This window comes from Pararge aegeria, chromosome 6, assembly GCF_905163445.1.
Source record: "Pararge aegeria chromosome 6, ilParAegt1.1, whole genome shotgun sequence".
In the NCBI taxonomy this organism is placed as follows: Eukaryota; Metazoa; Arthropoda; class Insecta; order Lepidoptera; family Nymphalidae; genus Pararge; species Pararge aegeria.
In genome coordinates this window covers 7588004-7610535 of record NC_053185.1, presented here as the reverse complement: position 1 = coordinate 7610535, position 22532 = coordinate 7588004, and the positions used below count along the sequence as shown (strand labels likewise).

General features: G+C 35.1%; 1 protein-coding gene across 1 annotated transcript in view; it reads right to left on the bottom strand.

The window, feature by feature from the left end:
- The window catches only part of LOC120624198 (ecdysone receptor-like), a 118307-nt gene that overhangs the window by 24247 nt on the left and 71528 nt on the right, over positions 1–22532 (bottom strand). Inside the window, exon 3 of the mRNA XM_039890591.1 lies at positions 8240–8509. Coding sequence (XP_039746525.1) covers positions 8240–8456 — 217 coding nt within the window. The 5' untranslated portion in view covers positions 8457–8509. The remainder of the gene's footprint in view (positions 1–8239; positions 8510–22532) is intronic.

Sequence of the window (22532 nt, the reverse complement as noted above, 5' to 3'; positions counted from 1 at the left end):
GCAGATGACGATAAAACAAGTAAAGAAATAAACCAACAGCAAAATCTATGCATCCGGTGCCATTGGAGAACTTGTTTATACATATATTTTTTGTTGTAGCTCAATGGAAGTTTTTTGGCGCGGTTAAGTATAGATAATGGAGATTAAGATAATATCAGCAGTGCTTTATTTCGCTGAGAGCTCGGTCGCTGTGTCATGAAATAAATCTTAACGAGGAATTAATGAGGGACGCGCCGCAACACGATGCTTTTAGCGGGGAGGCGAATATTTCGAGACAAGTTGCTTTAATTGGTTCTTGGAATTGAGTTTTAATTTTTTTATTACATAATTTAGTTATTGTTTGTTTTGTGAAAATTAAGCTTAATTTGCTATACTCCGCGAAAAGTTGTTGTTGTTGTTGTTGTTGTGTTGTTTGACTTAACAATTATTCACTGTCAAGTCAACATCTCCTGAGGATGCTCCGGTTTCGGAGCGAAACGTGCGTAGAGGGTTTATTGCCCGAGATCTGTTTGGTGTGGAGTATAAGGATTGAAGAAATTATAAATTACACCATACAGATTCTCCTGCTTTTCGCGGAGTTTAGCAAATTAAGCTTAATTTTCATAATATATCATGGATTTCCGCAAAGTAACGCCTGCTTCTATCCAATATTGTTTGTTTTATTAAATTAGGGTATTTTTTTATCAATCAAAGATTGGAGTACGATTCAATTAGTTTTTTTGTTTGTATACGACTGTTTTCCGCTCACCATTTTTTTTTCGGTTCATTGCGTACAGTGCATTGTATCCTTCCCGGATTTTATCAAAAAAATCTAACTTCAAAATTAATTTATTTCAAGTAGGCCTAAATATAAGCACTTTGAAACTTCAAGTCTGTCTGTTTGTAGCGCCTCTACCACTCTTCTGTTCATTGGTTTAACAACTAGTAACAGACAGAGTTATTCGCGAATTTAGATTATAGAGTGCAAAACCGAACAAAGAAACAAACACTTTATAAAACTACCGTAACATTTGTAAGTATGTTGTGCAGGCATTGCTGTATTCGTCTGAAGGGAGTAGTTGCCCGTATAATAATTGGCGCAACATGCTTAAAATCTTCGCCTCAGGTTAAAATCTTCGACACTAGGCGGCATTATGTAGGACGTAGGCGCATGCAGTGTGAAGTGTTGCTCTGTTTATAGGCAATGTAGAACCCATCTGGTGGCAAGTATTCCACTTACCATCAGATGGGTTCCGGTCAACTGCCTGGTCTGACTTTTATTTATTTATATTTGTACACCACTCAGAAAAACGAGACAAAAAAAAGAACAAACACATGAAGAATGTAGCAGGATACAAAAGGCAGCCTTATCGCTAAGTAGCGATCTCTGCCAGGCAACGATAGGATTAGGAAAACTAAAAAGAAAAACGAATAGGTGGGGTACACTATTTAGTACATACATACAAATACATAAACCAGACTACACAAATACAACAATACTATTGATAAATATAAAAAATAAATATACTAATACATATTTTAACATACCATAAATACTTAAATATGACTTTGAGTACATAAATAAATAATAATAGTCGTCTTTACTGAGCGTGATAATGACCCTTGAACAGCATTTTTAAATATGCCAAGTGACTTTGACTGTCTTATGTTCAATGGGAGTGCATTCCACAATTCAGTAGCTTTGACAGTGAACGAATGCTTATAAAACTTCGTTTTGTGGAACGGCATGCTCAAAGTCAGCGTACGACTCGATCCAAGTTTGGACTGCACTCCAAGAAATTTAAACTTCTCCTTAATATAAGAAGGAGTTTTATGATTAAATAACACACAGTATAGAAGTGAAAGTTTTATGTTATTACTACTGATATAAAAACATTTTTGCTTTAGTAGGTCCAAAATTACCTTACGAAGCTTATCCTATTACTAATATATAAAGCTGACGAGATTGTTTGTTTACTTGAACGCGATGATCTCAGGAACTACTGAGCCGATTTAAAAAAAAAAATTCAGTGTTCGACAGCCCATTTATCGAGCAAGACTGTAGGCTAGGTATCATCACGCTTAGACCAATAGTTATGCTCCTATTGGTCTAAGCCAATTAAGAATGTTTCAAAAACCGAGGTTTTTTTTTCTGTTGCGAATATAATTCACTTTCACGCGAATTGATTTTAAGTCGCGATATTAAACCAAAATAGCCAAGTTGAAGTCCCAATGCATTCATTTTCAGTAGAAATTATAAGCACCGTGTTATCTCGGCACATCACGCTACTTAGTTCATTGCCCTCATTATCGGGTTTGGCACGATAGCGATACGGAAAAACCTTTAACGAAGATAAGCAACCGGCCAAATTAACATGAGCCGTAACGGCGAACGCGGGCTTGGCAAATGAGGGCTTTAGTTTCATAATTCCAGAGATTTGTTTTTTGTTAGGAATGCGATAATAAAACATAATATACGTCCTTGGCTGCGCGGTGTCATTCAGGTCGAGAGAGGTTAGTAAACATTTGGGTTACTTACCAAATTGTTTGATTGTTTGAGGCTGACGTATTTTGGTAATTATAATTTGCTATGCAGAGGTTTATACATCAAGATACGGCGCTCAGATTTCTGGTTGACACGTTCGTAAAAGAAAAATAACGCGCTACCAATTCTAAACACTTTTAACTATGTTAAAGTAATATGAAATGTGTGTATATAAGCTTACAACTTTTTTTAAAAACATACTTAACTATGTACAGTATAACGAATGTTTGAATAAAATAAATTAGTATTTGTAATCGCTGAGATATAAATTTAGAAATAGTTTTTGAACATCGTTTTGTGCATTAACCACTGAATGGCGTGACACCAGACAATAAATTTGAGCACTGTAATTTTATACAAGTACCACAAATAAAATAGCACAGCACAGCACAGCTCATTTAATTAATGTTTCATAAACAAGAAAATACAGTGAACTATGTACTTTACTCACAGAATAGAAATACTATACTGAGTCTCGGTTTAAATCAAATAATTTAAGTGTATTTTTTTTTTAATTCAGTTCAGATAAGCCCATGACTATTGTAAAATATAAATGTTGTAGCAAGATATGTTTTTTTTTTCATTTCAGTTGTCAAAAGTAGTCAAAGTCGGTTTTTTTACTATAAAATTTTTGTTATAAATTTAATTTTAGTTCAGCTCGTTTTCCTAGTGTAACTTTATATGTGAGTGAATTTATTTACAAAAAATCTCACCATGTTCCTACAAAAGATAACTCAAACAGATTTTTTATTTTTAACTATATTGGAGAGGTTTTGACATTATGGGCTTATTACATTGCTTGTTAAAAGATTATTTTAAGGCTATACATTTTATTTGGTCAAGGCTAGTTAGTGACGAGAAGTTATGATTTCTAAAGTTTGTTGTGGGCTCTTCTTAGAGCAGGGCGCGTTTGGAACCCTCGTAGCTTTAGGTTTAAGTTGGCGAATGAAGTTATCACCATCCCCTTACAATTATGTAAACGTAGTAAATGTGAAGAAATTTCGAATTTGAATTTTAAATGCCCGTTTTCACTAAACCTAAAAATGGCCTTAATGGGATTTCTGTGATTCTTAGAAAATAAAAAAAAACGTTTCAAAAACTCTTATGTGATGTCTAACGAATTTAGGCGCCTTCTAAAGTTACGACACCGATAATAACCTCAAATCCATATGTAAAGTGAAAAATATGATAATACAAACAGAAAATACGACATCTTGTGGCAAGAACCGTAGAGAAATTAGGATTTATGAGTTGCCTAGATAGATATAGTAAATATCGATTAGTGAGAACTAAATGTACTATGCCATGGAATATTTTTTGATTAGGCGTTACTTACTTAGTATTGCCAAATCCGTTGTAAGTGAAAACGGGCAAACGTCTTATTATATTTATTTATTTATTCATGAAATCCTACTAAAACGCGAAATTTGATGTGAAATTTAGCAGTAGCATTCACAAAATAATTTAAATAACTCGGATGTTTATATAAGAAAAAACGGGAGCAATCCTGGTTTATGCCAATCCTGGTCAAAAACCACTGCCAGCAGGTAACTCACCAAACTAGCCAAAGCTTAAATCTACAAATGATTCTACAAAGCCAAACACCAGTAAATTAGAAGATTTTTTTTTCTGATTGAGTTCAAAACTACGCTTCAGAGGGGCATAGTTTTCCTATACTCGAAGTGAAAAATGAGATCCATATTTTACGCTGCACTGATAGTTTTTGACGTGACAACGTCTTATAAATTGGTTTGCCGGGTGACACTTCAAGAAACTGCGTTACGCTCCGCTCACGTTATGCGCTCACAATGAGAGCGAGTGAGAGGCACGCGTCCCTTCCACTCGGGCATGGTTAGCCCGCCTAAGAGCGAGAGAGACAGACATAAAAAGTGAAAGGCACGCGTCCCTTTGTAGTAAACGCTGTTTCATTGTACGCAAATGTATTGCAAGTTATTGTATGTATATTTGTATATAAATACGTATGTATGTGTAAAGGTAAAAATAAAATTTTGTTAATATGAAATTCAGTGCGAGATTCTTTGTATAAATTACTGTTTTAAATATAATTCTTTGTATAAATAAATGTATTAAATTGTTACTATTATTTCATCCTTCTTCCTACTATACGAATGAATATTCACATTAAAATTATTTTACCACTCAAAGTCGTTGTCACGTAAAACTTTCGCCCGTATACCGACTTTACAGGCAACCAATTTTTTTACAATTTACACCTTTTTGACAGTCTCTTCTTCAAAGAACAGAGATATTTAATAATTTAATCACAGATGCGTGAAAGAAAAATTTTTCATCAATTTTCCTTATTTGAGACCGAAGTGTTTAACTCCCTTCTGTCGTCCCAGTTACCTGCCACGTGTAACTTGAGCAACTTCAAGGCAAGAGTTAACAGCTATGTTCTAGGTAAATGCGACCTAAATCTTTGCCTTACAAAGGGCATAATTAAAATCTTAACTGCAAACTTAGCTTTTTTTGTTAAAGGAAATGTCTTTCGTGCGATTTTTTTATGTTAATTATTGACGGACAAACCGATGGACCGTCTGATTGTTAGTGGAAAACCATCGCCTATAAACAGAGAAGAAGAAGAAGAAGACTTTATTGCACGCATAACATACAGGAAAAGAAACAGTAAGGAGTATACAGTACACAATGTGGACATGCAAAGGCGGCCTAATTGCTGCAAGTAATCTTTTACAGGCAACCTTTGTAGACCCTTACAGCAAGAGAACGGGATAGTGCCAAGAGTTTTGATACATAACTACCAAAATGTAAAGATACAAATACATTTATTTATTTATTTATTTATTTATATTCTTATTCTAACACTATCATCATTACAGAATACTTAAACCTAATGCGATAGTGTAGCTTTTTTTTTTTTACATATTCTTAGCATTATAATATTTAATTACCTATTCGGGTAACAATAACCCACATTGCGATCCTCGTGAATTCACTCAGAGCGCAACAATACAAATCACATTGCTCTGATATGACATTGAGGATGCGGAGGGCGCGCGTCATTGGTGCCTCTTTTAATAATAAGCATATTGGGTAGTACTTAATAGGGTGATCTCTGATACAAAAAGCTATCTTATTGTACACATCAACCCATTACCGGCACACTACAGAGAACGGCAGGGTGATTACGTATGTTGCGACAGGTTTGCGACAGGCGTAAATTTTGCGATCACTGCTATCAAACTTCACTTTTCCATACAATAAATAAACAAAAGTGACGTTTGACAACAGTGATTGCAAGAGTTACGCCTGTCGCAAGCCTGTCGCGAGATACGTAATCACCGCGCGGGTCTCTTCCCACAATGAGATGCGGTGAAGGCCGTAGTCCACCACGCTGGCCCAGTGCGGATTGGTAGACTCCACACACCTTTGAGAACATTATCAAGAATTTTAGGCATGCAGGTTTCTTCACGATGTATTCCTTTACCGTTAAAGCAAGTGATATTTTAATAACTTAAAACGTACATAACTTAGAAAAGTTAGAGGTGCGTGCTGGGATTCGAACTCGGCTCCCCGAAAGTGAAGTAGAGCTCCTACCCAATGCGCTATAGCCGCTTCAAAAAGAAAGCTTAACTGCTACGAAAATGTATAGAAAGAAACACTTTTTATCATTGGGTTTGTTAATAAATGGTAGGTAACCGTCTACAGCTTCCGCCGATGATCTCTGGAAGCTTTTAGGAAACGCTTTTTGTAAACAGTATGTGGGCTAAAGTGGGTAATGGAGCACCCTGTTGTTTGAATGATGCAGAATAAAATTATTATATGTTGAGGATTTTATATCCAGTTTACCGAGTGTAAAGTATCCGATCATAAAGAAGTTACTTTACAGATTTGAATATAGCTAAAGACATTCTTCATAAAAATAACATTCGATTATATGCAGCAACACTACTTTTGTGTTTACAGTACGTGGCATAAAAAAAAAAATATATTGCAACGTATGCCATGTTGCAGTGTTTTTTTATGGCACATTCTGCCTTTAAATAATAAATTAATGTTTTGACAACAAATTGTTTGTATTCTCATTGTTGACATATTAGTAACGGTTTAATAAGAGCCAACTAACGTGCAAATGTATTGAAAAATCTGTAAAAACACTCGCAATAATTATATTTTTTGTTTAGAATTTTTTATGTTGTGTAACATGGAGCCATGAAGGTAGATTATTAATTGTCAGATTGCGTGTTCATTCATTCTAATGGATTTAAAGCCGGTTCAATGAACTCTACTTAATAATGTATGTGGATAAAGCTACCAACCGATAATGTACATATGATTTGTTTATACATAGCCTCGATTGTGATTTATACAATATATTTATTTGTTTTCGTAAAACTTAAAAAGTACCAAGTCGATGGAAAGACTTGATATTTGTAAACGAAGTAGTTCTTTGTTAAAGTGTTTCTGTTTATTTTTACACGAATTAATATTTATTTTATTTAAATACGATTTACTCTATTATGAACCTGCCAATATCAATGGTATTTATAGCTTATTTCTTTGAAGGTTGATTTCTTTGAAATTATCAAAGAAATTTTTTGCGAGGCATGAAAAGGTTTTATGATTTTTCAAATTAGAAAGGTAAATTATTTATTTGCTATTGTATTATAAATGTTTACGCCGTACAAGTTCAAAGAAAACGTGTGGAGTAACTTTATGAAATCATTTATTTATTTCATATGATATAATGTCGCGAATTTATTCAATCGTATTTGAAACATAATACAGTTTATTATAAATAAAATATACGTTTTTATATTTGATGTCGCCTGTTCACTGAGTCGATAGAGTCCACTATAAACATTTCGCATTTATATTAATTCTATAAAGTTTCCTAACTTATAGACGATAGTTGTAGATATCATAACAATCCAATAAGCAAAGCCTTTTTCAATAAGTCAAGCAAGCTTTTGTTTATAGGAAGATGGAAGATATTTTATATTCATTAGGTAAAGGTACTTTAAATAATAATGTCGTAATCGTATAGCTACAACTGTGTACTGACAACAGTTTATTGATATGGCACGTTTCACCTTACCTCCGTCCACCAAAAGGCCGGAGGTAGCCATAAAGCTTTTCCAGCTCGTCAAAAAAAAGGCCGTAGTTCACGACGATAGCCAATTACGGAAACGCCTTTGAGAATGTTATGGAGAACACTCTGTCTTGCAAAATTTTCCTGATGTTTTTCTACACTGTTACAGTGTGCAATATTAAAATTGTGTAAAACGTATATAACTCTGAAAAGAGGTCTGAGAGGGTTAGAGGTCGTCGATAAAACTCGGTCCCTCTGAAAGGTGGGCTTATATTGTTTTATTTGTTGTCAATACATTTAACATGCATTGATCCATTTTTGGCATACAACACATTTAATAAAACCGTCTTCACCGCTTCTTTATTAGATTGTTTGTGTAAAATTAAACTTAGTAAGAGCTCGTACGGGGAATTACCTACTACCGCTATGCTTATTTCTGCCGCTAAGCTGCATTGCTGTGTTCCGGTCTGAAAAACGTGGTTGCTGGTTACAGGCGCATGAGGCTTAACACCTACGCCTTGGCTTAATGGACACGGGGCGGCAATTCGTGAAACGTGTTCCGCTTACCATCAGTTGGGCCAATTGAGGGACTAAGCAAATGTGCATGTCCGTCTATTATTAAAATAATAATAAAAAAAACTTACCTATTTTCCCATTGGGGCTATACGGGCCGTAGCTGCCGGAGGACAGCGGCGACGAGTACCCGTTGGGCTGAGGCGGTGCCGCTGCCGGCGACGGGGAACCCCCACCCGCCATCCAGTCGCGCACGTGCCCGTTCGGGTGCCCGTTGTGGCTGACGCCCGGCTCGGCCTTCACCTGACCCGGTATGCCCCGGTACGCCACCTCGTGTTTCAGCTCCATGCCGCTGCTACCGCATGCTGTCGCGCCACCCCCGCCGTTCGCGCTCCACACTTCTGCGGACAAAGCAAACCACATTCAAAGACTATATCTTGTTATGATAAATAAATACAGACACCATACAGATTCTCCGGCTTTTCGGAGTGTAGCAAATTAAGCTTAATTTTCATAAGCATTAAGGTTTCCTAACAATATTTCCTACACTATTAAAGCAAGTGGTGGTTCTATTTTCTGATGTCTCCAATTTATCGCAAAATTTGACGTTTTACCAATTTTTTTGTCCATATCTGAACGAAGAAGCGAAAAAAGGTTAAAACCTGAAAATACGCTGTCGTAATAAATCAAAATATCTTAAGTCTTAAATCTAATAAGAAAAAAGAAATAGTTAAAATATTACATAATATAATATTCTTGATATCGTGAAGTAGGTACCTACATTAAAAGCCATTCTAAGCTAAAGGTTGATTAGTGGATAACATGACCTGAAGGACGCTGGGTTCATATACACGACACGTACTTAGTTAATTAAAGTGTACCTTGTGAACGTGATACTGAAATTATAAGCTCCAATAAATTACAATCTCGCACCTTCTTGGATGCCAGCCATACAGAAATGATGTGGTGCGGACATGGGCATGTGACATCATCATCAAAATAAGGCTGATTTTAAAACCCATGAAATGGCATGAACCTGACTACAGCCAAGCGCGTTTATTAAAATGGGCCTTATTTCAAATGATCTTGCAAATAAACGAAGGGTAGGTATTTCAACCGATAGTCCGCAATACATTTAACTTTGAGAGTTCCTACGACGTAGCTTTAAATGTATGTAGCATGAAAAATTATTGCTGGATTCCACGTATTTTTAAAGGAATTTAAATTAAAAATGGCAAGATATCCGGCAACCGTCAGCGACTTGGCGTCTCGTCATTGAGGTATGGCTTGCGACTTAATTTGGGCTTAACCTTTGACGTCCTTTTATGCAGAACAGTTAGGTACGTAAGGTCGCCCAATTGTAACGCTGTATTGTGTTTATTTTCATTTTTCTTTTTCCTGCACTTTTTTGCACATTCGTTATTATTAACTTATACTTAGTTGCATTCTAGCTTTTGAGAGAATACAATTGTTTATTTAAAAACTTATTGACAACTTTGACTATCTGTTGGCTTGCTTGTTTAGCTTGCCAGGTTTTTATTTATATTTTCCTTTCGGCAAATTCAGATGTCTTCGGATACCATATTTAAGTTTATCTTTGTGTCTCTTTCTGTTTAATTTTGTAAAACTTGTCTTTTTTATATTTGTGTATCGTGTTTTAGGTGTCCTAATAATAAAGTTTGCATTATATATGTGTTAGTGCATACGAGTATATTATTCATAATATAAAGTCAACAATAAATCTTTAGCTACTCTTATTATTGTTAAGTGCTGTTTAGATTTATATATATGAACTAAAATGTTTTATAAATGATTGTTGGACTAAGGGTTTTATAGTGAATGCTCCTGTAGTGTTCATTTCGCCCTGAAAGTTTTGTGTTAAATGGAATGAGTGTTTATATGTGGTGTGACTTTATGGGAAAATCCAGAGGTGCGTCTTTATGATAGGATCTTATTTTGCACGGTGCACCAGTTTAACTTTGCTAATATTTCGTTAAGTATCATATCTAATGCAACTATATATTGATACTTTGCTACGAAGCATTTGAGGACATGACTATGCACTGTTGTTGAAAGCCGATTGTCTGAAAACAAATGAATTTTCAGTGGCGGTTGTATACTTCTTGCAACATGAGAAGCGCAGGTCGCTTCGGAATTGTGAATAGCTATAGGTCAATGTGTAGAGAATTTTCAGAAAACTAATAAATAACAGGGGTTTCAGTAAAAATCAATTTTTAGGTAAAAGTAAAAAAAAAAAATAAGATAGAAATGAAAACTATGTGTTCATATGCTTTTTAATGTACAACGGGATGTCACATGACATGTCACTGACTTGAACCCATAATAGCGTTATAGCAAGTAATGAAAATATTAAAGCAGTTTCTCTTAAAATTTCAAAACAACAATAATTTTATCGACTTGCTATTGTATGCTACAGTACACAAGCTCGTATATTGCGACCTTGGACGGTTTTTTTGTAAATAAACCACAACAACATATAAGCACTCTTTGTCACGAAGTAGGTTAACACGTCTGCTGCCGATCGCGATAACGAGAAATCTTGAATCTCAATTGCATGGTGAGTCGAGGTTGTAAAAACATAAAATAAAATGCATGGAATTATTTTTATTCTTATTTAAAGTTTTATTCTATCGATTTAAATTGATATTTATTGGTTTGAGATGTTATTCAAACACTCCACTCCATCGTTAAACTAAGGAGCATAGCCTTGGTTAGACTGCCGGGTAAGTAAAAAAGTATTTTGTTTAATTTAATTTGGACAGAAAAATATATTATGCATATTATTACATATAATGCAATATCACTTAAATCTAAATAAAAAGAATAGGTTAATATGTAATCCACATCCATGGGCATTTTCTGTTAAATTCTAAGAGAGAACTTATCTAGCAAGAGATCGGCCAGGCTATACAAAGGGGTATCGAGGCCTAATCCTGGATATCCGCAATAATTAAAGTCAGGCCTATATTCATGTTTATAGACGCGATATTTTAAAGATAAAAGGGTTTAAGGCTCCTACCAAAAAAAGATTTTACGATAATACACTGTTAACCGGGTTTAATGGTGGGCTAAAGGTGAACGTCCAATGTTTTTGATGCTAGCCCAATTTGACAGGTATGTAAGGTTGTAAGTAAAACTGATATAGCAGTATTGCCGTCAGAAATACCCAAAAACTGAACTATTTCATAATATCAAAGCTTCACGTTATGAAACTATTAAGCATGAGAAAATAACACGATGAAAAATGGTTCATATTTTATTTCGATTGTGCACCAAAATAATATAAAACAGTTTATGTAAGCGAATCGCATGTGCAGTCGAGCGCTAGATATGCATGTTTACATTGTTTTATGGGCAATAATAAACTTTGTCTTAAATATTTTACGACAGAATATAAAATATAAATTTTGCAATACACACAACTCATAGCAGAATTTGACTGCAACTCATAAAATTCATAAATACTTCAGAGGTGTTTGCATTCATCACACATATGAAACATGATATCGGAGCAGTATCCCTACAATACCCCTGCTACCTTATTCAATAAAAAAAAATTGTAATCAGTCGTCTTAGCACAAACAAGTATAGATTTCCTGACCGATATCTGTTACAGTGGTCATTCTCCAGAGAGATTTCCAAACTACGCGGGAGTGAACAAGTTTGGGTGCAAGCACAGGTGCATTTTCTATTCCCTCTCTCTCTCCTCAATATAAAATATATGATGCTGCAGCATGCGGATCTTAAGTCTTTTAGCCATGTTGCCAAGCTGATGACGGTTAGCTTTGATGCCACCTGGCCATAGATCTCTATTTTTACAGCTGGACATGCTGTGGCCACTTTGTTTTTGTCTCCAATTGATTAACACCATATTTAAAGCGCTGGATTAAGGTATGCTCATGTTATACAAGTGTTCAAGAAACCTAAATTTGAATTAGGTACTTATAACACTATATTATTTGTTCCAGAGACACTGGTATGTCAAATTTGGCGCTCTAAATTGGGACGAATTTTAACATATAATTTTTTATTATTTCTGGATCCATCACCATCCACCCGGCAGCTAGCGGAAGATTGATAATAAAAGGGTAAACGTATTTCAGTCTTCCGTAAAAATTAAAAAAAAAACCTACCCTAATTAAAAGTATCCACAAACCGTCAATTGTTTTTTTACATTTGGTCCGCGGATAAATTGGCCTCACTTTATTATTAATTAGATTGATAATTACAAAAAGTATTGTTCAAATAACACATTCTCTAACATAACCTCAAATCATAGATTTGAACCCGTTCGCATCTTTAACATGCAATTGTCAATCAAACTGAAACTAACGAAGTCTAAAGTTGATATTTTTATCTAACAATTTGAATTAATTTAGAACTTGTAGCGCTTCATCAAGTCCTGGACCCAACAATGTACGGCAGATGGTCGGTCTCCTTTGAATGGATTTATGTTATTTGATAAGTAAATAAATAAATAAAAAACGCATCGCGAATGCTAGCCGTTGCACAACGGACGCGGGCGCAGAGAAAGCGCCTGACGTCACGGCCTCGACACGCTCACCTACTTGCGGCCGTACCAACCCACTTCGATACCGGCCCAATGTCGAGCTTTCTATTGACTCTCTGCGGCCGTCAATACGACAAATCTCGCTGCGCAGTGAGATAATTGTGTGAGTTCATTTACATCAACTCTCGGTTAGAATTTAGATACATTTTTGATGACCTTCCCGGCGCAGCGATGGGCGCTGTGATTTTAGTTAAATGTCGCGGGTTAGGTTCCATTTTCAGGGCAATTTGCTTTTTGCTTTGCTCTTATAAGAGGGGTGGATAAAAAAAAAGAAAATTTGGATGACGCCAAAGTGACAGCCGAATATATAACATTTTTGACTTCTTTTTCTCCCTAGCTCTATCCCACTTATGGTGGCGTCAGCCATCCTATTTTTCAGGACAATATGTCCTGGGCTATCAGTCAGGTTGGTTTCTTCTCCAATATGAGTTACGTCGGGCTAATCCACCACGTAGCTCTACCTCTATGTTCGGGTAGTTGCAATGCTTTCTTCACAACATATTCCTCGTTTCGTTGCATCACGTGACCATATGTACTATCGATTACGGCTATATAACATTTTTGACTAAACTACAATAACATTTGGTTACAAATAAACAAAACGATAGAACATAAATGTCGGCCAGTAAGCTTAAATCGTATACAGCTGTCAGTTGCAATCGCTCTACAATTAATTTGAAATGATTGAACCGTTGCGTGATATACAATTATACACTCGATATATTACGCTATAGTTGTTACACCATCGTTTAATTGTTATCGTAATCGTAAAAAAAACTACTGCCTAGTGGTTAGCATCATCCGACTCGATCGGATATACGGATGATAAGGTTAGGTTAGGTTAGGACCATGTAGCTAGTTACCACCCTATCGATAAAGATGTACAGCCAAGCGATTTATAGCTTCACGTAAAAACAGGATAAATGGTTTAATATAATTGACTTTTCTCTGACTGGTTAGCCCACTAACATTGTAGACTGTATCATCACATGAACTTGTAGTGGAATATAAAAAAACATCCTGGGTTAAATTCGTTCGTTAAGCCTCATGCGCCACTTTCAGGTCAAAACACAGCAATTCTGCTTGGTGACAGAAATAAGCAAGACGTAGGTACTTCCCCGGATAAGCTCTATCATAAAAAGCTCTCCTATAAATGAGATCCAGGCCTTTATGATTTCTGAATTAGGGAACAGAGTAATTTTTAGACTTGCGCTTGACAACTATCATGCCTGATGGAAAGCAATGATGCGGTCTAAGTTGGTCTTGCCTAGAAAATGCCTATAAGGCACTCTTGCCTTGAAGTCATTCAAGTTGTATGAATCGATAACAGCGATGCCGGAGGAGCGTTCTAAACCTTAGCGGTAAGTATCAGAAACGCAGCAGTCACTTTTGTTTCACAGAAGATCACAGAAGACCAGCGCTGGCTACAAAGATGCTGAGAGAAGACCCTTTTGGGAAGAGTTCGTGTATGTTAGCGTTAAAAGACTTTTTTTTTTAATAACAAAATATGAGTTTCCTTGTTTGTTTTTTTTTATTTTTTTTTTATTTAATTTTTTTGCTCGTTTTGTTCAGTCAAGCTAAAAGCGTAAATGCATCCAACATTCTCGACACCATTCCAAGCGCAATGTTATTGCATAGTAATTAATTAAGTATAAATTATAATTTGATATTTTTTTCATTTAATAAATCGTGGTTACTGCAACATTGATGATTTTCTTAACGTCAAGGCTGTTTAGAAACAGGCCGCTTCGCTCTCCTCTCTCACAAGATAGAAAAATTCTGAAGATTCTCTTGAATAAGAGCAATCTGCTGAACTTCTCGCTGGCTTCTCGGTAGAATATGCCTTCCGAACCGGAGATAAAGTCACCTCAAACAGACTTACTTGACGTTTCAATACTATTTATAATCTAAGTTTAACTTGAAACAACAAATCATGCATTTTATTTGATGTTTGAGCAAGTTAGGTTAAAAAAAATCAAAAAATAGACTTATGAAACGATTTTTAAATATATACAAATTATCCATACTAATATTATTATTTGTTTTTTTAAATCCTCTGCACTTGTACGATGCATCTGCATATTTATACGATGCATAAAAAGATCCTATAAGTTTATTAGTTTGTTTCTTTATCGTGATGCATTTTAGTTTCATCGAGTTTCAAATCACAATGATTCTAAAGAGGTTAAACCAAAATAAAAACAGACGATATTGCTGGCAACAGTTATTCTTAAATAAATTACCTCGCTAGAATTACATTCAAGTAGAGAGTAAGTAAACGTGTTCGTAGTAAAGATTAAAAAGACCAAAAACCAGCTGAGCCACGTTACTGATAACATTTGTGAAATGTGATTTCGTTTTACCTCAAAACTCTATCCCTCTAGAATTACGAACATTTTCTCGTACAGCATTCCATTTAGTTAGTGTGGAATCGCCGATCGTCTCTCACATCGTAACAACGACGACGTTCTCGCCTCATGCCATCAAGCTTTCGGACCAAACAGATAGGATGTGTTAAAACGACTTGCGATAAACTTTTATAGCTCATTACGATAATGTTAGAGTAAAATATGTAGCGTGCAAACGAAGAGACCAGTTACGTTTTACGTTTTTTTATAATTAAAACTATAAAAATATTCACGGTGTTAATAAAATGGCAATATATATATTAATTTTTTTAAAAGTGTAACTTCCAAAAGTATCCTCAATCTTACCTTAACGTAATAAATGCATAAGTGTGTTTGCTTCTTGTTTTTAAGGCCTTTAGCTAAGAAACCAATCAACTTGATTCTTGCCAAAGAATTCGTTCAAAGAATGAAGCGTAAAATACTACTTTTTATCCCAAAATAACGGTTCCCAAGCGATTTGCAAAAATCATAGCAAACACACTCATAACATCTCATGTTCAACACATTAATTTATAAATAGTCTAAGAAGATTTTACTGTTTTAAATGGATTTAAATAAATATATGTTGTATATATACTTTTGCAATGCAATATATACTTTTTTTTTTTTTAAATAAATTATATGCAAATAAAAACATCGGACACACAAAAGCATTTCTTCGGCAAATGTTTTGTCAATAGAAAGCCTTTTTATCAGCTTTATGTATTATTTTATTTAATTATAATTTTATTATTGTATATGTAATTCTAATTGTAAAAAAAGTGTATTTTTTGACGTCAGACGGTAATAAGAAAATATTAAATCAGCCAAAATCGATGTGGTTCAAATACACTGTATTGTCGAAATAAATTACATCCTTCTTTCTTTAGAGTCTGTTTAAAATAGATAATTTATTGTGCAAATTTTAGTATTCTTAATTTATGGACATTTGAAGATTGATTATGGTTTACATTTCTTATTAATATTGTTGTAAATGTACACCCAAGAGTCGTTTGAATTGCTGATGCATTGCAGCCAGCTTGGCGCGTCGTTGCATTCGAAAGAATGCAATCTATATAAAACGCTCGTGAATACGTATTGTGTATCTCAAAGATTAGGAATTGTCGACGCGGAAATAGAAATTACGAGTGGCGCGACCCTAGCACGCCCCGTGATATATTCGGCGAGGTCGCCGCCGGTTTATTGCGTCATTGATGGACTAACGACCTTGTTATCATGATTATACTAACGCGTAATGGTCCTAAGAGGTGAGTTCGATAACCGAGCGAGGTGGGAATAAGTCAATTGTGCTGTTTGCCGTAATTAGATAGTTCGGCACAGCGGACGCGCGGACTTCATGAATTATTGAAAGCATCGTGTGTATTCCGGCCTCGGGTGGCGACGAGCAAATTGTTATCGTTCCCACGGGATGTAAGTCTCCTGATAATTAACTTATTTACATAATATATCAACACTATGCGATGGTTATAGTATTTATTTTTTTGTTTTGCAATTATGATTTTAATTACTACCGTCAGTTATATCAGTAACAAACTGCATAAAACATCGTGAATATGCACAGTCTAGAATGAAACACAAAAAATGCGAGAATTTTAATTTACTGTGAGCGCTTTCGCATTTTATATCCATACCCGACCAGAGCAAATTTCATTTAATAAATTAAAAAAGTTAAATAACATTCGCGGCGACTCTCTTTGCATTACGTATGCAGCGCCCTGGAGAAATTTCAAGGATTTAGTAGATGCCTTAACTTCAAGTATCACTTTCGTTTTATTGTCTGCACTACAGGACTGTAATCTTGCTGAATAATTTTAAAATATTCAATACACTATGCAGTGGATATGTGATAATGCTTGGAACCCTTTCGAAAGAACAGTATCTATAGATATCGTCGAAAACTAGCAATATTTTCTCATATGCTCGAGGGAATGCAGTAATAATGCGATTTCTCGATTCGCTCAGAATGTGAATACCATAGATATTCCCACCAGGCGACAGTCTATGTGCTTACTTACTACGTCTTATAGAGACGATCCAGAGGAGATGAAAAGATTGCAGAATTCAGCGAAGGAATCACGTCGCAATTTTATCGACGCATTCACAGTATATGCTCCTGAAATCCTGGAAATACTTTATCTAAAATAGAGATATTTTTATTGAAAGCAGTGTGTGGAAAGGATTATTTACGAAGTTTCCTGGCAAAATATTGTAAATATCAAAAAGATGCAATGATATAAAGGTGCTGGAAGGATGTGTACATTGACCAGTGAGCTTGGTAACATATGAATTATTAAATCAATGACATTGAATTGATGTTTCTGTCCTAGTATATATAGTTAACTATTACATGGCAACAAAGTTTCAAAGTTTAGGTAGATAGGTATTTACCTACTGTAACAAATAAGAGCACAGAATATAAAATGTCTGGAAAAGGCATTAAATATGGCTTAAAAAAAGATATTGATAAAAAAACTGTTTTTACAGAAAACTAGTATCCGCAAACTGGATTTTTTTTTTTAATATAACAGTCACAGATTTTTATTTTTACATAGATGATATGGATAACTGCATCCTTTGTCTAGTGGCTAACTACTGAGTGCGCGGTCCTGGATTCGATTTCAGGGGTTAAAACCAGTCCGGAGTTAGCTAATTGGTTTTGTTCAACTACGTTGGTAAGCACGTTATGCGTTGTTTTTATTATCACTACATAATATAGTTGATTTTAAACGTTAAAGCTCGCCAACTCATCTTGGAGCGGTGTGGTGGCTCTAAAACCGTGTCTTCTTTAAGAGAGAACGCCTGTGCCCAATAGTGGGACAATTGTAGGCTGATGATGAAGATATGAGAGATACAAATTATTATTAAACTCTTTATTCGTATACCACAACATTTAAAATATAACAAAAACAGAAACATCGAAAGAAGTAGTAATACAAAAGGCGGCCTTATCGCTTAATAGCGATCTCTGCCAGGCAACCTTAGAATTAGGAAAAAAAAAGAAGAGGAGAATAGACTGCTGGTGGTACAAATATTAAAATACATACATGCAAATAACTACATGCCAATACATAAACTAGTGTGCACAAATAGATAAAAAGTAAATAATATAATAAATAAATAAAGTATAAGTGGTGTGTAACTCATTAACCATTTGTATCTTCGATTGTTAGAGATATCAGATAGCTTACCAAAATGGCAGTACTTAATCATAATATAGCAACCAGTTCCGAGCTAGACACGACTTCGTTATTTATTACGAAAGATATATATGTAATAACACGATTAAACCTAAGCTGATTACTATGTCGATAGTAGCATTGTGATTTAAAAGTACCTACACCATATGTCAAAATGATTAAGAAAGAGTCATATGAACTGACCATTTACGGTATCTTGCAAAAGAAAAGTCATAATCTTAATCATCTCTATAGGATTTGAGATTCCATATGAAAATTTAGTATATATCGTTTCCAGTAAACGATGATCTTTGCATAAGTCGTATGTTTTTGCTCGGTAATATTTGTGAAACTACCCGATTGTACGAACAGTTTCTTTTAGCTGCAATAAGTTATGCTTTATAGATTTATATGTACCTTCTATAGTGTACGCTCACAACATGTTTTATTTTTAAGTTTAATGTTTTCTCAACTAAGCGAATTTTTTGTAATTCTTTTGAGAAATAAAGATCTTAAACCACAATTTTTTGATTGCATATTGTTCCATTTTAGTACTGTAAAATGAGTACCTTAATAATGAAGTTGTCATTGAGATATCAAACTGCATTAATTCGAATACTCTTCGTCATCACATCAACGCATTACCGGCCCACTACGGGGCACGGGTCTCCTCCCACAATGCGAAGAGGTTAAGACCGTAGTCCACCACGCTGGCTCAGTGCGGATTGGTGGACTCCACATACCTTTTGAGAACATTATGAAGAACTTTCAGGCATGCTTTCCTCATGTTGTATTCCTTCACCGTTGAAGCAAGTGATATTTTAATTACTTAAAACGCACATAACTTAGAAAAGTTAGAGGTGCGTGTTGATATGCAAACTCGGCCCCACTTGTCGTATCTGTTATATTGTGGTATTGTGAATTGTGGGTATATCTTAGCTCAGATGATATACGTAGTGGCTAATAATTGTTGGTTCCAAATGGTGCCTCTTCCAAGGGGGAAAAATTGAGGTAGGTTATAACCTATATATATTTATAGGTATAAGTATAAGTGAAAAGTGTAACATCAGGATTTTGAGATAATAAATAAATAGTTAAGAACGAACTAAAAACACGCTTGGAATGAAAAACGAAACTAATTCTACCTTTAATTTAGTTTAATTATAAAAAAGTGTTTTTCAGTCATTTAAAAGGGCAAAATGAATCTGTAACCTATTCACCATCAAATTTGTTAATATTAGAGAAATCGGTTGAAGATAATGGTTGGAAATTAAAATTAACATCATTCCTGTCTTATTGACTATATAAAATTATACAAACTATCAAAAATATTGTTTGCTAAATGGTCCTAGATATATCTGCAAAGATTGAACGAAATTCAAACATTCAAATAAACATACAGGTGAAGCTTGTAAAAAGACTTTAAATCACAAGTATTATCTAGTAAACTTTGGATGGATGTTTCAAGGCCGCTTAATTAGCTGAATTTAGATGAAACATTAATTTAAATTTAAATATTGGACAGAATTTGAGATTAATTTAAGTTAGCAAATTAGTTTATAGACTGGAGTAGGACATAAACAACATTACATTCCGGAAAAATGTACGGTTCCCGGTGTAAGATTTGTGTTTCTTTTTCACAGAGCATCGATCGACATAAAGCATTAGATGCACATTAAAATGTCCATGCTAACGAAGTCGCGGGCAACAATTCTTGCATTCGGAAAGTCTTCAATTCATAAGAGCGTGAATGTCAAAACTTCTCGCATAAAGACAAGTTCCAATTTCGTCGCTATCTGGGACTGTTTGTATAATAGTTTTATTCTTATTTTATGTAACAGTATTCACAATCATACGAGTGTTCAGAGTATTTTTAAACACTATTTTCCTGTCTTTCAGTATTCTCCAATGCAGCTGTACGTTCTTAACAATAAAATTCCGAACGTTATAGTGATACGTTTTCAAATCGACTGGTTTATTATTATTGTTAAATGGGTCCTAGTATTCAGAGCGTTGTAATTTGTTATCGATATTGTAACAACCTTATATATTATTGAAAAGGTGGTTTCAATGTGCTGGAATGGCGACATTGCACCGGTGAACGCAGCGTTTGTAGAGCCTCCAAGAGGTGGGCAAATGACATCAAGCGAGTCGCAGGGAGTCGCTGTACCTAAGCAGCATAAGATTTCAATTAATTTATTTAAAGTAGGCCTAATATAAGCACTTTTGAAACGTCAAGTCAGTCTGTTTGTAGTGTCTCTACCACTTACTTTGGAACTAACTAGAAAATACCTGTATCCAGCAGTGGACGTTCATTGGTTGACATGATGATAATGCTATTGAAAAATGTTACACAGGCACAGGCTTTCTCCACTGAGTGATTTTCTCTTGGTCATTATCGTTCATAATCCACTTTCAGCTACTTTGATTATACTATCGGTCTATCGTGCTCAAGAGTGAACCATTCTTTCTCAAAGCAGCAGGTAATGCGTGCCTATCAACCCACTTAAACTTTGGGCTTTTGACAACTAACACAAAAATATAAATACAAGAGAACATAAACCAAAACACGGCTTCTATATACTCGTACTTTTCGTACGTCAAAGGTATTACAATCCAAATGTAATATACAATTGGATAGCGGATGAACAATTATAATATGAATAAACAAATATAAATAGTCATAAAAGTAATGAGTAAGATAAGCATTGCTCACGCGCACTAAATCTGCACTCATCGTTAATTGCCAGGACTTATCTTGATGGTGTCCTTTGTATCTTCTTTATGGTGGTCGTAAACAACCGCCTACTACACCTGAGGTGTTGCGTTTATGTGAAAATTTAATTGTCAGCCTAATGCAGTACATGGCAGCCCACGCTTCCATATTGTCAGGGACTTTTAAATCATTATTTGCAAGTTTTAATAAAATCTTAGTCATAAAATACAGTACTGATAGAATTAATAATAGTAATGCGATTATAAGATACGGGAAAATTATCTTTACAAAAACAGTATCGGTGGCCTTTGGATGAAAAGGCACAACTTCAGGCTATGATAGCTGTGAAATCAAATCATCATCATTATAATTTACCCATCACCGGTCTACTGAAGGGTCTCTCTGATAATAATAAGGGATAAGGCCGTAGTCCACCACGCTGGCCAAAGACGGATTGGTAGACTTCAAACGCCTTTCAAAACTTTATAGAGAAATCTCAAGCATACAGAGGAAACCCTCACGATGTTTTTCTTCACCTTTAGGCAAGTGATGTTTTTATTAAAAACTCAAATAACTATCAAAATTTAAAAATTCGGGCTAGGGACGATCTCAGTGCGGAGAAAGGGAGTCGGAAGCTCTAAGCACTAAGCTACCACCACCTAGTAATCTTAGGTTTAATGTTAAATTACATTAAACCATAAGTTCCACACAACAGAACAGCGGGACACCGTGAGTGGTGGCATCCTTATGTGGTTGATATTCCATCAACACGCACGAAACATTTTTATCCACGTTTCTGTCACGTACCTACCGCTTGGATGTGGAACGCACTCCCGGTAACTGTGTTTCCTGCCACGTATAACTTGAGTACCTTCAAGGCAAGAATGAATAGGCTTTTTCTAGGCAAGCGTGCTGCAACCTAGACCTCATCATTGCTTTCTAACGAGCATGGTTGTCGTCAAGCGCTGGCCTATCTTAAATAATAAAAAAAAGTGGTCAAACACTTTTTAACTTTTTACTGTAGCTGTGATTTAAATTTGTAATTTTTCTAACAGTAGATACCTAAATAATTTGTTTAACGCATTCTAAGCGTTATTTATGTAGTAAATGCTTAGCTTGTATAACTTAAAAGCTTGTACTTTTTGCATTTCCAGATATTATAAGATCTTTTAACAAATAACTTTGCTATATTCGTTTTGGAAGCTGATTCAGAATGTTTTAACTTGGAAGTTTGTATTCAGAATAAGATGAAGCTCGATGCTCTGGGTGTCTGACGCCACCGGTGCAAGTCGAGTTTTGCATCCAAATGTGCAATCTCCGACACCAGCGAGCCAAAACTTGCATTCCCTTATCTAAATGAAAGTGTATAATGGTAACCATAATAAAGGAACGTGAATCCGGACGAATTTTCTGCACCGTAAAATGTGGTGTATTCGTGTTATTTTTCTCATTTGAATAAATAAGTCTCGTGCAACTATAGTTATGTACCTACGGTTTTTTAGGGTTTTCGTACACAAACAGTAAAAGGCTAGA